Consider the following 13,694-nt stretch of genomic DNA (forward strand, 5'->3'; position numbering starts at 1 on the left):
AGCCTTTTTAGTCCCTAAGTAGTAAGCTGTAAACTCAGTTGAAAACCTCGGTCGTAAGCAGTCACATGTATCGAAATTGTGTATCGATTGGCTGAATCGGTTGTAGCATGGATAAATCTTACTTCTCATCCTTATGGAACAGCTGAAGCCAATTGTACAGTATTGTTAGTTCTGTCCGGTGCTCTGTAGAGGTCTTGTTTTGTTTATGTCATTGAAACTCAGTTAAACCAAATAATACGTTGTAATCATAAACAATAACTTTAAAGTTTTTTAACCGATCTTTATGAAACTTGGCATGTATATTGTTAAAGAGACCTATGTTTGGGGAAAAATACGTTGGTTCAATTTGAAATTTTAAAATAAATGACATTTTTTCAATAAATAATTTTTGTAATTTAAGTTATAAAAATTCAAACGTCCGCCATTTTAAAATTTCAAATTTAACCAACCTATTTTTCTCCCTAACGGCCTCTTTAACTGAAATATACATACCAAGTTTCATAAAGATCGGTTGAAAAATTTCAAAGATAACAATGTTTATGTACATTAAAAAAATGCAGATATCTGGAGAAACATGAATTTTCGGATATACCTTCACACAAACTTTCTTTCTTTCTTTTGGTATGAGAATCCATACCCCTAGGTCCTGAAATGTTTTTTATGGACACCCTGTATATTTAGTAAAAACTAGATTGCCACGAAACTTGTTATCTAGATGTTTTTCGCGTAAAATATCTGAATTTGCCCTTGGATTTAGGACGGGCTCACAGCTATAAATTATGTTTCACCTGTCAGCTAGTCAGTTATTACAGTTATTAAGTCATCCAAAACAGCAACTGTGCTTCAACACACATCACTCACACATAACATCAGTTTAGTTTTTCTTTTTGAAATGACAGCAACGTTCTAGTGGGTTTAGAATACATTCTGTTGAAAAATGAAACCGATTTTGCTATTTTTGATTTTTGGTAAGTACTTTTATATACATAATGAGTTTTAAATGAATTCCCCCCTATTTTTTCTACATTTCTTAAGATATCAACTCCGGACCACGTCAGATCATTGTAGAGTAGTAAGAAACTCATTTTGAATGGTATAAATATTCAACCGCCATCTTGGATCCGCCATATTGGATACAAAGTTTATTCAAAGGTAAAGGTAGGGTTGTGACCCATCATTTCAAATTAGAATTATACGCAGAGTACAATGCCGCAATCCGTTTTTCAAAATATTGATCCGTTGAAAGGTTATTACGAATTTTCAAAAATTAATTTTTGAACCAGTTTGTTTACAACCTAATGTTAAAATATGCCCCTAGTCTTAATAATTTGCTAGAAAAAGAAAGTAATCTACCACTCAACATTTTCGGGTCATATTTTCTTCTTTTTGATGAATTGGACATTTTCAGCCGCCATCTTGGATCTGCCATATTGGATAAAAAATATTTTAAAATGTAAAGGTGGGTTGTGACCCATCGTTTCAAAACAAACTTTTACTCTGAATTCTATGCTACAATCTTTTTTTCAAAATCTTAATCCGTTAAAAAGTTATTAGGAATATTCAAAACTAATTTGTGGATACATTTTTATATGACGCATAACATTTTTACATTAGAATTTGCCCCTAATCTCCTAAATTTGCTAAAAACACGAAGATTTTAAGAGTTAAGAATCTGATTATTGTAAGGTCAAATTGACTTTCTTTTAACGAATTATCAATTTTCGGGTAATAAAATGTATACACAAATTATTTAAAAAAATTTCTAATACTTTTTTAACGAAAAAGATTTTGAAAAACGGATTGCAGCATTGTATTTAGCGTAAAAATCGAATTTGAAACGATGGGTCACAACCTACACTTTACATTTGAAAATAATTTTTGTATCCAATATGGCGGATCCAAGATGGCGGCTAAAAATGTATACTGAGTCAAAATGAAGTACATTCTACTCTACAATGATCTGACGTGGTCCGGAGTTGATATCTTAAGAAATGTAGAAAAATTTAGGTTGGTAACTCATTTAAAACTCACCCTGTATATTTTCTCGTTGTAGCCTAAATGTATGGGCATGGGCGTTTAAATGGCATGAGTGTGTGTGCGTGTACCAGGCGTTTTTGGTGTTTAATGAAGGTATTATGTTTTACACTAAATTAGAAAACGTTGGGAACTAAGGATTTAAAGTATTTAAAAAACATTTCAACTTTGTAGCAATTTGCTATTTTCAGTTGTATTTATTTTATGGAAACGTATGGTTACTGAATTAAAATATAGGTTTGAAGGAATTGTCCTTTTTCGATCTGGCGTATGATTGCTAATGCTAGATGGATTTGCATTGAAAGGTAGATTGCCAATAATTGCTAACAGATTCGACAAAATACCCTTTTCACTAATTGACTAATATAATTTATATGCAGCTAGGGTTTGTTGATTTAGTAATCAATTGTTCCAATAACCAAATGATGAGTCGCTGACTCATACGGTAGAGTGGAGCATAGACAAAAATAATTCAATATATACCGTCAGCTGTGCTGCCGTTACCATAGGTTCTGTCGCACACTGTTCTATTTCTTATTTAAATAGAAATTAAAAGATCAAAAGAAACTAAACTGTTTTAATGAAGACACTAATACCAGACAATATTATGAAAGAAAAATAAATAAAATCATATGGTTAAATATTAATGAAATAACCATAGAGGTTAAACATCTTTCCCTTTGAGTTTCTTTTCAGAGTTTAGTCAGGAAAACGTTTCGTAGGTCTTATAATTCTGCCTCTTGATGATTGTTTTATTGCAGCTTCTTGATTGGGAGTATTGGGAGTAGTTGATCGTGAAAAAGGTTTACTTTTATCTTGAGTTATTCTAGATGGTGTAGTAGTTGTTCTTTCAGCAGTATTTGATAGGGAAGAGTTGTTTTGAGTAACAGTAGTAAATGGCAGAGGATCTGACGTTGTATCTTTGATGGATAAAGGAATAGGATTGTTCGGTTTGGTTGTATTACCTTTGTAAGGCAAAAGGTGGTGTCGATTCCTTCTCAACGTAGTGTTTCCTGTCTTAACCCAGTATGACCTTGGCTCTTGTCCTAAGCTGATAATAATACCCTCTCTTTTTAGGTCTTGGATCCATACTTTTTTACCTACAGGCAGCGATGGAAGTTCTTTTGTAGCGTAGCGCCTATCGTAGTTTCTCTTGTAAGATGCTTTGTAAGTATCTTCTTTTTCCTTTAGTTGAGAGAGATCGGGTTTGATTTCAAGTTTTTTAGGTAAAACAGGCAGGTTATCTCGCAGTGATCTGTTGTATATTAGCTGAGCAGGACTGTATCCACTTGTGGATAGAGGTGTATTGCGGTAGGTTAGGAGGGCTAAATATGGGTCGTCTTTGTTTTTCTTTAGTACACTCTTCGCTATTTTGACTGCAGCTTCAGCTGCACCGTTACTTTGGTGGTAGCTTGGACTGCTCGTCACGAGTTTAAAGTTATAGCTTTGAGCAAACTTTTTGAATTCAGAGTTTTCAAGACCAGTGTATCTGGTAGCAAACTGTGTACCACAATCAGATCGTAGCTCAATTGGTATACCGTGACGGCAGAATACAGATTTGCATTTTTCGATTATTTCAGCAGTTGACAGGTTCTTTAATGTAGCTATTTCAAAATAACGTGAAAAACAGTCAGTGATTACTACGAACCATGTTCCTTCAAGTTTAAAGAGATCAATCGCTGCCTTTTCCCAAGGACGAGATGGAAGCTCACTGGGCAAAAGGGGTTCATGATGTTGTGTTCTATGTTCAGTACATTTGGGACAATCATTAACAAATTTCTCAATGTCAAGTGACATTCCTGGCCACCACATACTATTGTTGGCTCTAAGTCGACATTTCGTTATACCTTATAGGTGGCCTGTATGTATTCTTGTCAACATTTCTTGTCTAAGAGTTGTCGGGATTATGAGACGTTCTCCTCTAAGCAATAGTCCGTCACAAAAAGAGATTTCATCCCGAACTGTGAAGTATGGCTTAAGATTATCCTAAGCCTTCAAACAGTTTGGGGTGTCTGTCATACCAGTCATTACTGGATGGCTGTATTTCGTTGATTCGAGCAAGTAACTGCAAACTTGTTATTGCAGGTTTACCTAGAAGTGGCTGGGAAGTGCCTTTAGAAACATATATAGTCTCATAACATGTTTTGTGGTTATGTGATAATTTTACAGTAGCAGTTCCTAAAATTGACAGAGCTTGACCATTTGCGCCACTAAATGTTTTGGATGTGGGAGTGAGCCTGATTTTCTTATTCAGTTTAATGTCGGAAGGCAAAATCGTTACGTCTGCTCCTGTATCAATTTTGAAAAGAACATCATCACTGTCATTCATATTTAACACTACAGACCATGGATCATCACGCAAGTTTTTTCCTACAATGCCAATGAATGTTTGAGGGTCTATGTACTGAGAGCAAACATTTTCAATGGGTGTTTCAAGGTCAGTATCATCATATTCAATTTGACTGACTTTGTTTGATTTGCAAACATTTGGAAAATGACCAACTTTTTTACAAAACCCACATTTGTATTGTTTAGCTGGACAGTTGAATCTTTTGTGTAAAACTGTCGAACCACACCAAAAACATCTCTTTTCGACATAGGGCAGGCTTTTATTGTCATTAATCCGCTTACAATTTTGATCATTGTTTGATTTATTGGGAATAATGTTTGTCTTAATTAAATGTTGAGTATTTTTATTTATTAATGCTATGTCAGTCAAGTTAAGCGTTTGTTTCTGTCTTGACAGTTCTTCAGATCTACGGATAGTGTTTATAGCTGTGTTTAGTTTTAATTCGGGTTCAAGTTGAAGACGATCACTTAGTGTTTCGTCCCGCATACCAATAATCAAAACCATCAGAATCATCTCCTCTTCAATTTGACCCCAATCACAGTTTTTTGCATGATTGTGAAGGTCTGTGATAAAGTTCTCAATCGGCATGGAACCTTGTGTAAGTTTTAGAAACCTAGCCCGTTCAAAAATTAAGTTCTTTTTAGGAAGGAAATGATCGTCAAACTTCTGTATAACAGCTTTGAAATTAGATTTGTCATTGTCATTTAAACTGAATGAATTAAGTATGTCCTCTCCCTTTTCCCCCATACAGTAGATAAGCATGTCAATTTGATGCTTTCCAGAATGTAGAGCTAAATTACTAAGGGAATAATACCTCTCAAAACGAGTCTTCCATGTCTTCCAGTCGTGAGGATTGAAGGAAAAGGCTTCAGGAGGCTTAATGTTTAGGGATACGGGTTCTTCATTCGACTGCGCCATGTTCTATTTCTTATTTAAATAGAAATTAAAAGATCAAAAGAAACTAAACTGTTTTAATGAAGACACTAATACCAGACAATATTATGAAAGAAAAATAAATAAAATCATATGGTTAAATATTAATGAAATAACCATAGAGGTTAAACACACACATCTAGGAGAACCATGTAGTTACGGCGTTCGTGCTACGTAACTACACGGCGCTCCCAGTGGTGTGCGCCAGAACCTACGGTAACCATGGTAACCGCAGCACGGCTGACAGTCTATATTTAATTCATTTGTTAATGAGTGGAGTCAGCTGTTTAAAAGTGCACTAAATTGTTGTTAAGTTTGAACAATAGTGTCTATAGCTAAATTAAGAGACCTCATTTAAGATTTTACATTGTTTCAGTTAACCTTCAAGGTTCAAATGGGGATGCTTATAAATGGAGGAACTTTCTGCCGACAACTAAGAGTTTACCAAAAGGAGAGATCGGATCAAAAATTTCATTACGCCTTGTAGAGTAAGGATAGTTAACTATTAGTAGGCTATGTTGAACCATAGACAAATTGCATTAAACATGAACCAACCGACAGCAGCGCTGCGTTTAGCATGTGGCGTCCACCGCTAGCAGTGCCATGTAGTTACGTAGCGTGTGCGCCTCAACTACACGGTGCTCCCTAGGGTGGACGCCAGAACTTATGCTAACCACAGCACTTCTGTCGATATATATTTAATTCTATTTGTCTATGGTTGAACACACATTGATTTCCTTTTCCGTTACTCGGACGAAGACTAGAATATGTGAGTAAAAATCAACAGTACGTAAACGAGATTTAACAGATTAAGACAAACAGCAATGAAGTAGATGAAGGTTCTAAATTTTAAACCACACGTTATTCAATTTTGACAATTTACGTTTCCAGTTTTCTGCTCTCTAGATATTTGTTAATTGAAGTATCTTAAACCACCATTATGAACGGCCTCCCAATTTTGGAAACAGCTTGGCTGGTGGACACCAAATTTTAGTCCATAGAAAATTGAATTTTGTTTGTGCATTTTTACAATTATTTTTGGTGGAATTTTTTTGAATTACTTTACTTTAGGGTCCCCAAACCAATTTTGAAATATTTTTTTTTACCAATGTATGGTATATTTTGAACACGTTTTACCTCTAGCAAATCGCCAAATGCGTTAAGAATTGGCACTGTTTTTTCCGTCAAACGTTATTGTGCTGAAGGGCTGTATTTAGGAAATTTTGAACACTTTAAACCTCAAGAACCTTTTCGGCAAATGCCATTTTCAACCTGGAAATCATTTTAGAAAAGTCGTCAACAATCTCAAAGTGCAAAAAATGACTGAGCAGTGCTTTGGTTAGCACACGTTCTGGCGTCCACCGCTAGAAGCGCCGTGTAGTTATGGAACACACCGCTGCAGCGTCTGCTGGTAACATACGGCACTCCTAGCGGCACATTGTGGAACCTTCCTTTGACAGTCTATATTTATTCTATTTGCCTATGATTCTACTGAATGTCTGAAGTCGGCCTTAGTCACTAACAAGACTACAAGATCACGCCACTCATTTTACACTCATCTCCATTCATACTTGGCTTAAAATGCCTACTTTGTATGGTCTCCATTTCATTAAAAAGTATTAAAGTACGTATTAAAGTAATAATGATATGTATTGGCACGATGATCCTTCTGTGACGTACACTATCCTGTCTTTAACTGATGCGATGGTTCCTGATACTATGCGAAAGTCTTTTAAGTCTCCATCCACGAATACAACATAACAAATTGATTTCGAGTACAGTAGTTTGTGCGATGTATTAATTTAAACTATGCTTTAGTTGTACTTTACATACAAGAACGTAGTATTACATGAAAATTAAACAAAATATTTCAGCAAACAGTGGATGCCAGACGGAACCGAGGGTATTCAGAATGATGATGTCATCCCCAGATACCGAGGCAAAGTAAAAGATGCGTTAAAAATGTTCATGTCTGAAGATCTGGAAGTCAAGTACCATAAAAGCGAATTAGAAAAAGCCAAGGATCTGTTAAAAGAAGAAAATGGCTACAAAAAAGATCAAGATTCTATCTTCCTAATCCACACTGTTAGTGGCTCTGCTAAGGACAACTTTATCAAAAACTCAGTTATAGGTATGAATTTTTAATATAAGTAATAGAACTCCACTGATTATTTCCGATTTCATAAAATTTCAACTCGGTCCTTGAGTTTAATGTAACTGAACAATTAAGGACTTGTGAAAGACAAGTTTTAATCGGGTTCCAGGGTTTTATTCTTGGCGTTTCACTGTTAATTCATACCAAGATATAGTGATTTTAAATTATATGCCGTGTAAATATGTATAAACAGTTAAAAATACTGAGCATTTTGTAAGCAATAAAAATAAACACCTTTAAAATTATGAAAACTCTACAAATGCTGGAAAACTATGAAAATTATTATTTTGAGTAAAAACATTATGAAAAATCTGTACAATTTTTTTTTCTGGTAGAACGATAAAATCAAACCTGGTATGCACCTTATAGTATATTTACAACCACTACACACATTTTGACTTCCTATGATTACCTATACAATGAGGAAACCTTTCTAACCGCGCTAGTGCTTGTAGCTGTAAACTTTGTTCACAAACGTAAGTAAAAAACCACTAATGTTGATAGAATGTTTAGATTAAATTATTAAATAACTTGTTGATCAGCATTGTACGTGTTATTAAATTTACGGAAAGTAAATAAAGATACGTCTTATAACACTTAAAACATATATTTACGCTTATACTGTTACTCACAAGACGCTAAATATATAAAAGATGGTAAGTGGTGATCGATTTCGATTGGACACTCCAATCATCATCAGACCCAATAGGCGAATGTCAAACCCAACATTCGCCTATTGGGTCTGATGATGATTGGAGTGTCCAATCGAAATCGATCACCACTTACCATCTTTTATATATTTAGCGTCTTGTGAGTAACAGTATAAGCGTAAATATATGTTTTAAGTGTTATAATACGTATCTTTATTTACTTTCCATTAAATTATTGTTCTAGTCTTCTAAGTTTTTAACGAAACAAAATTTGATTCAGTTTCAAAATCCCTTTATCAATCAGAGATTTATGTATTATCTTTGACTATTAATACAACAAAATTATTGAATTTTATTTAAGTGCCGTACGAGGCGTACAAGGACAATATGACTTTTATCACTTCTTACCACAACAAGTTTATCGTGATTGTTATAAGTTGATTTGTTACAAAAATTAAATTTTTCTTATGTTTAATGTTGCAGCGTTGGCATTGAGAAATTTCTTAAAGAAATACAACGTTTTTGCTTTTCACATGAAAGAATTGCAGGACTATATGGAGCAGTCAGTAGTCAAGGCGATGTATGGACAAAGGGCGAATTATGATGTAAATATTTGTTACATATCTAATTTATTGAATGGGTAGTTTTACAATTTGCCATCATTTGGATCAAATTTTATTTAATATATTGTTAGCTAACTCATTACAGGTTTTTGAGATATCACACTATCACAGGATATTGAACAACAATATATTATATTATAGTTGCAGAACAACGTACTACTACAAACGAATAATTGTAGTAACATTTAGTAGAAATTATTGCCAACCAATCCCAACATGAGGGATCGATTCAAGCTTAAGACTCCTTAAAAATAACATAGCTCTTTTAAAAGTGAACGATCAAAAACGAGTAGATACATCTTTTTACAAAATCCCACAATCATGGTCATAATTACTTAAATGTTTAACGTAAGGGGATGGTTAACTAAGCAAAGTTTCCATTCGCCTGTTTTATTTACAATGAAATTAATTGCAATATTATTAGGTTAACCGAGTACCTAGGGAAGGTAAGGGAGTTTTCTTGTAAAACATTAACAGCATAGTATAAAATAAATACATTTGCAAAGTTTTACTATTGCTACTAAGACTTAATTCATAGCTTAAATAACTATAATTACATGTTTAATATTACAGGACTTAAGTGAAACCATTGGAGGCTTTTTCAACTCTGTGATTGGCGACAATCTAATGGATATCGACCGAATACATCTTGTAGGTTTCTGCTTCTCAGCTCAACTCGCAGGCTATATTAGTCGCTATGTATCCTCGAAAAACGGTGGCAAGAAGATCAAATCCATAACGGGTGCGTTTGAAAAAAATATAAAAACAAAATAGTATTTGTGCAGCTGCTTTACTATGTAAAACTTTCCATTGGAAGTTTCATTGTAAGAATATAATACTCTAAAACACAGCACCTTAAATAGATTTATTCGTGCAATTTTTATTATATTTTACTAGCAACAGTATAATGATTTTAAAACATAAAACGATTTAGAAGGGATATTATTTTCACTACAATAAAGTGTGCAATTTAATGGGACGATTTGGCATTCACATACATTTTAGTGTAAACCTCGGGCCTTCTTCATTTAAGATTCTTAATAATTATTTAAATTATTTTCAAGCGATTTAATTTTCTGTCTCTGTTATTTGACCTCAACAAATTAACATTAGAATATTTTTGGAAGTCAGTGATAACAGTTTTAGTTCTCTTATACATATTTCTATATATTTATGTGTTTTTATCAGCTCTAGATCCATACTCATCGTTTTTATTCGGAATTAAAAACAAAGTGATCTCTAAGCACGATGCCGAGCTGGTCTTTGTCTATCACACCAACTCGCTTTTCGCTGGTTCTATGTATCGCAAGGCAACAGCTGATTTCACCATAAACAATGGATGGTTCCAGCCTGGGTGTTCCTACAGTAAGTATTGGGCGTTAATTAAAATTAAAATTATTGCTAATGCTAATATGTGATCTGATCCTTTTTCCGACTGAACTAAAAGCAGGACTGCATATATTATTTAGCTTTGCTAGTCGATAATGTGTCAGTAAAACTGCAGGAACGCCACGATATCTCTCGATATCAAGATGTTCCGTTGTCAAGGTGTTTCGTTGTCATGGCGTTCCGTTGTCAATATGTTCCGTAGTCAAGATGTGCCGTTGTCAAGATGTTCCGTTGTCAAGATGTTCCGAATGTTTTACGTCACGGTTGGCGGGGGACAGAGGAGGGATGTCACTCTTTGTACACGGTGATAGAGAGTAGATGCGATCAACACCCACACGCCATTTCGGAACCTTTTGACAACGAAAATTCTTGACACAGGAGAATCTTGTCATCGTAACAAAACTGTACCGTATTGTCAATAGCAATACTACTATAAGACTATCTACTTGTCAATAGCAAGTCTTATGGGTACTTAGGAAAACATTTTTTTCTGTAGCTGCGTATATCTGAACTTGCATACGTACATACTACAAAGATTTTTAAGTACTTTGTGTCAGGTCTATGTATGAATTTAAATCAATTGTTCACGAATACAAATATTTGGAATACTTAAAAAGTGATGAGCAAAATTTCACGTTTTATAACCTTACTTTGTTATGTATGTTTCATAAATCATTTTTGAATCCTACCCACCTACTTAATGAAGTCTGTATTAGACTTTAGACTTATAGACACAAGCTCAAAATCTAATGAAACAAATAAACCTAAATACACGCATTTCTCCTTAAACATCATATGAAATGGATTTCCGCATCTTCGTTTAAGTTACGTCCACCACCTTTGATACAAATTGCAACTAGTATTGTTTTCCGCATATTTGTCATACAATATTTTTTAGGTACCAACATCTTGTGTAGTCATCGAAGGTCTGTCACGTTATTCTGGTATGTCATTTTGTACCCGGAGTTGTGGACTGCGAGGAAATGCAGCAGTTATCTTATGTTCTCGTCGTGTTTCTGCAGTTTCGCGGAAAAGACTTCACTCGTATTCCCACCAGCTCCTGGGTGAGTAACACCATAGACAAAAGAATGAAAAATAGACTGTCAGCCTTGCTGTGGTCACCATAGTTACGATAGGTTCTGGCGCACACGGCTGGGAGCACCATGTAGTTATGGCGTACGTGCTACGAAACTACACGCGCTCCCAGCGGTGTGCGCCAGAACCTATCGTAACCACGGTAACCACTGCACGGCTGACAGTCTATATTTAATTATTTTTGTCTATGGTATATTAATTTCACTACAATAAAACTTCATTTTGTATAGTCTTGTAATGATGTTGACTAGATAAGTACAAACAGGCAACGGTACAAGCCAGTCGAACAAAAACAAGTACTCTTAATTCGGGCTGTAACAGCACTCAACCAGTAAATCTAAATCAGATTATTTGTCAACATTGTTGTAACTTGTTAAATTTAAATAAATTGTTTTTCAAAAGTTCAAGTTTCCACCACTGTTACTGACTACTCTGTATCTGTTTCAGTGCCAGAGGGACGTATTACTTGAACACTATGAAACACAAGCCATACGGATTCGGACCAGCAGGTGCTAACTGCATCACCTTCTTTAGGAAGAAGAAAGCCAACGATATAGTCAACAAAATATCAAACTAGCCAATCTCCTCGACTTTCAGTGAATCCATGAAATCAACTTCAGTTGTAAAGTAGAATGTTCCAATAAATTGTACACATACAAAATTGACTTCTTATTAGATGCTGATCCTGGATCTTGATTTAAAATATATTTATAGCCAGTGCAACAAATGAGTAGACTACTATTTCAGTTAAACGTTTTATATACAAAAAACAACAACTTTATAGTAACATTGCTCAGTACAAAAGTGTAGTCCAAATTTTTACTCTTACAGCGTTTGTATAGAGCCAGTTCAAGTTTAGTGATTAAGTTACTCTAGAATTGCAAAAAAATGAATTTGATGAAAGGTACCTGACTTTTATTTGCTCTGTATTTCAAAAGATAATATGTCTTGCGTGTTTTGGACCATAACTAAAATAATTCTGATAAATAAAATATATAATTATCTAAGCAAATCTAAACGTTTCTTCTGTGATTGAAGGTTCCAGATATTTCAATAAATTATAATTTAAATTAGTTGTATGGCAGTTAAGAATAATAAAGTATTAAACAAATTCTTACATTTACAAGGGACTGTAATCCTGTTGTTAGAAAACGTCAAACAATTCTGTCGAGACTTAGGAGAATCGATATTAGTTTTTAATATTTCGCTGAATTTAAAAAAAGTAGGCGGCACGGAAAAACCTAGACCTGGGATCGATTTACCTACGTCAGACAGGGCTTTCTACGTCCAGTTCTTGTCTCGTTCAATTCCACTCAGAACTCTTCACAAAACAATTCATATGTCTGTTACAGTTCGGTGTGTACATTATCAGCCTCTACATTCTTCACAATGCAATATACACCTTTGCTGAATAAGTTAGACGACTCGTAGCATAAGGCATCATTATAACATTGGATGTATTTGCTACAAGCAATTTGTACCTACACATAACAGCAAGAAGTATGGTTAAGATTCATCAAGTTCAACAAAATCGGCTACAGTCAAAACTAAAGAAATGGATGTGTACAACTTGATCCAAATATTTAATTTCAGCACGTAGTAGTATTGTGACATAATATATAGTTATTTGTGTAACTAGTGGACTTTGCACTCGTTCACACCACACTGGACAAAACACTGTACAAATTAACGTTAGCGGCTAATTCTACTTACATTTCATTATTTAATACAACGTTTTTAAGTTAATAAGATAATTCAGTAATAGAGAGCACCCATTTTCCTTATAATACAGACTTATTTTTAATGTATCATGTACAATTGAATATGAGCACAATTCATAAACAATACATTATTGAGATTTAATTTTTATCTATATACATACTTAACTCGCCGATTTATATTTCAAACATGCATTTTTAAGAGAAGACATACAATATGGGGGTTCTGCCCGCTTATCTATCCCATGTTAGTTTCTTCAACTTGAGGTACATTTTTCGGGGAAAAGGATTAAAGTTAACTCAGGACTATAGGAGGTATGTTAATAAATAGCTAATACATTTTTTTAATATCAATCGTGTAATTTTTTGCTTTTGAAAAAATAGCTGTTTTTATTGATTTTTAAATAACTAATGCAGTTTAAAAACTGTAGACCATATATAAAAATCAGAATATTATTAACATCTTTTATAGTTTTGGAAATATATACAAATATACAAATAAATTAATAAAAACAGCTGTTTTCAAAAAAAATAAGTAATTACCGATTGATATTTTAAAAAGTTACCAGCTGTAATTACTCATTATCATAAACTCTTTTCAGTAACATCAAATTAGTCAGGTCCCTAACTCTAATACTTTCTTAGAAAAATTGACCTTAACTTGAAAAATTTAACATGGTTGTTTTATTTTTAGGCGTGCTGCCCTCCCCCCTTTTAATAGCAAACGACATAATTTTTAGTATAGGT

The 13,694-nt window shown here is 34.0% G+C and overlaps 2 protein-coding genes across 3 annotated transcripts in view; both read left to right on the top strand.

The window, feature by feature from the left end:
- Positions 1-13,694, top strand: part of LOC128988728 (segmentation protein Runt-like) — an 83,700-nt gene that overhangs the window by 37,701 nt on the left and 32,305 nt on the right. The window lies entirely within an intron of this gene.
- On the top strand, positions 857-11,876 carry LOC128988729 (phospholipase A1 1-like). Its single transcript, XM_054410321.1, has 8 exons — positions 857-968; positions 5,694-5,805; positions 7,192-7,448; positions 8,606-8,727; positions 9,319-9,487; positions 9,934-10,110; positions 11,033-11,198; positions 11,677-11,876. The coding sequence occupies exons 1-8, from the start codon at positions 938-940 to the stop codon at positions 11,804-11,806; spliced, it is 1,164 nt and encodes a 387-aa protein (XP_054266296.1). The 5' UTR covers positions 857-937; the 3' UTR covers positions 11,807-11,876.

This window comes from Macrosteles quadrilineatus, unplaced genomic scaffold, assembly GCF_028750875.1.
Source record: "Macrosteles quadrilineatus isolate MER2022 unplaced genomic scaffold, UCM_ALF_1.0 Scaffold_3__2_contigs__length_128488019, whole genome shotgun sequence".
Classification (NCBI taxonomy): domain Eukaryota; kingdom Metazoa; phylum Arthropoda; class Insecta; order Hemiptera; family Cicadellidae; genus Macrosteles; species Macrosteles quadrilineatus.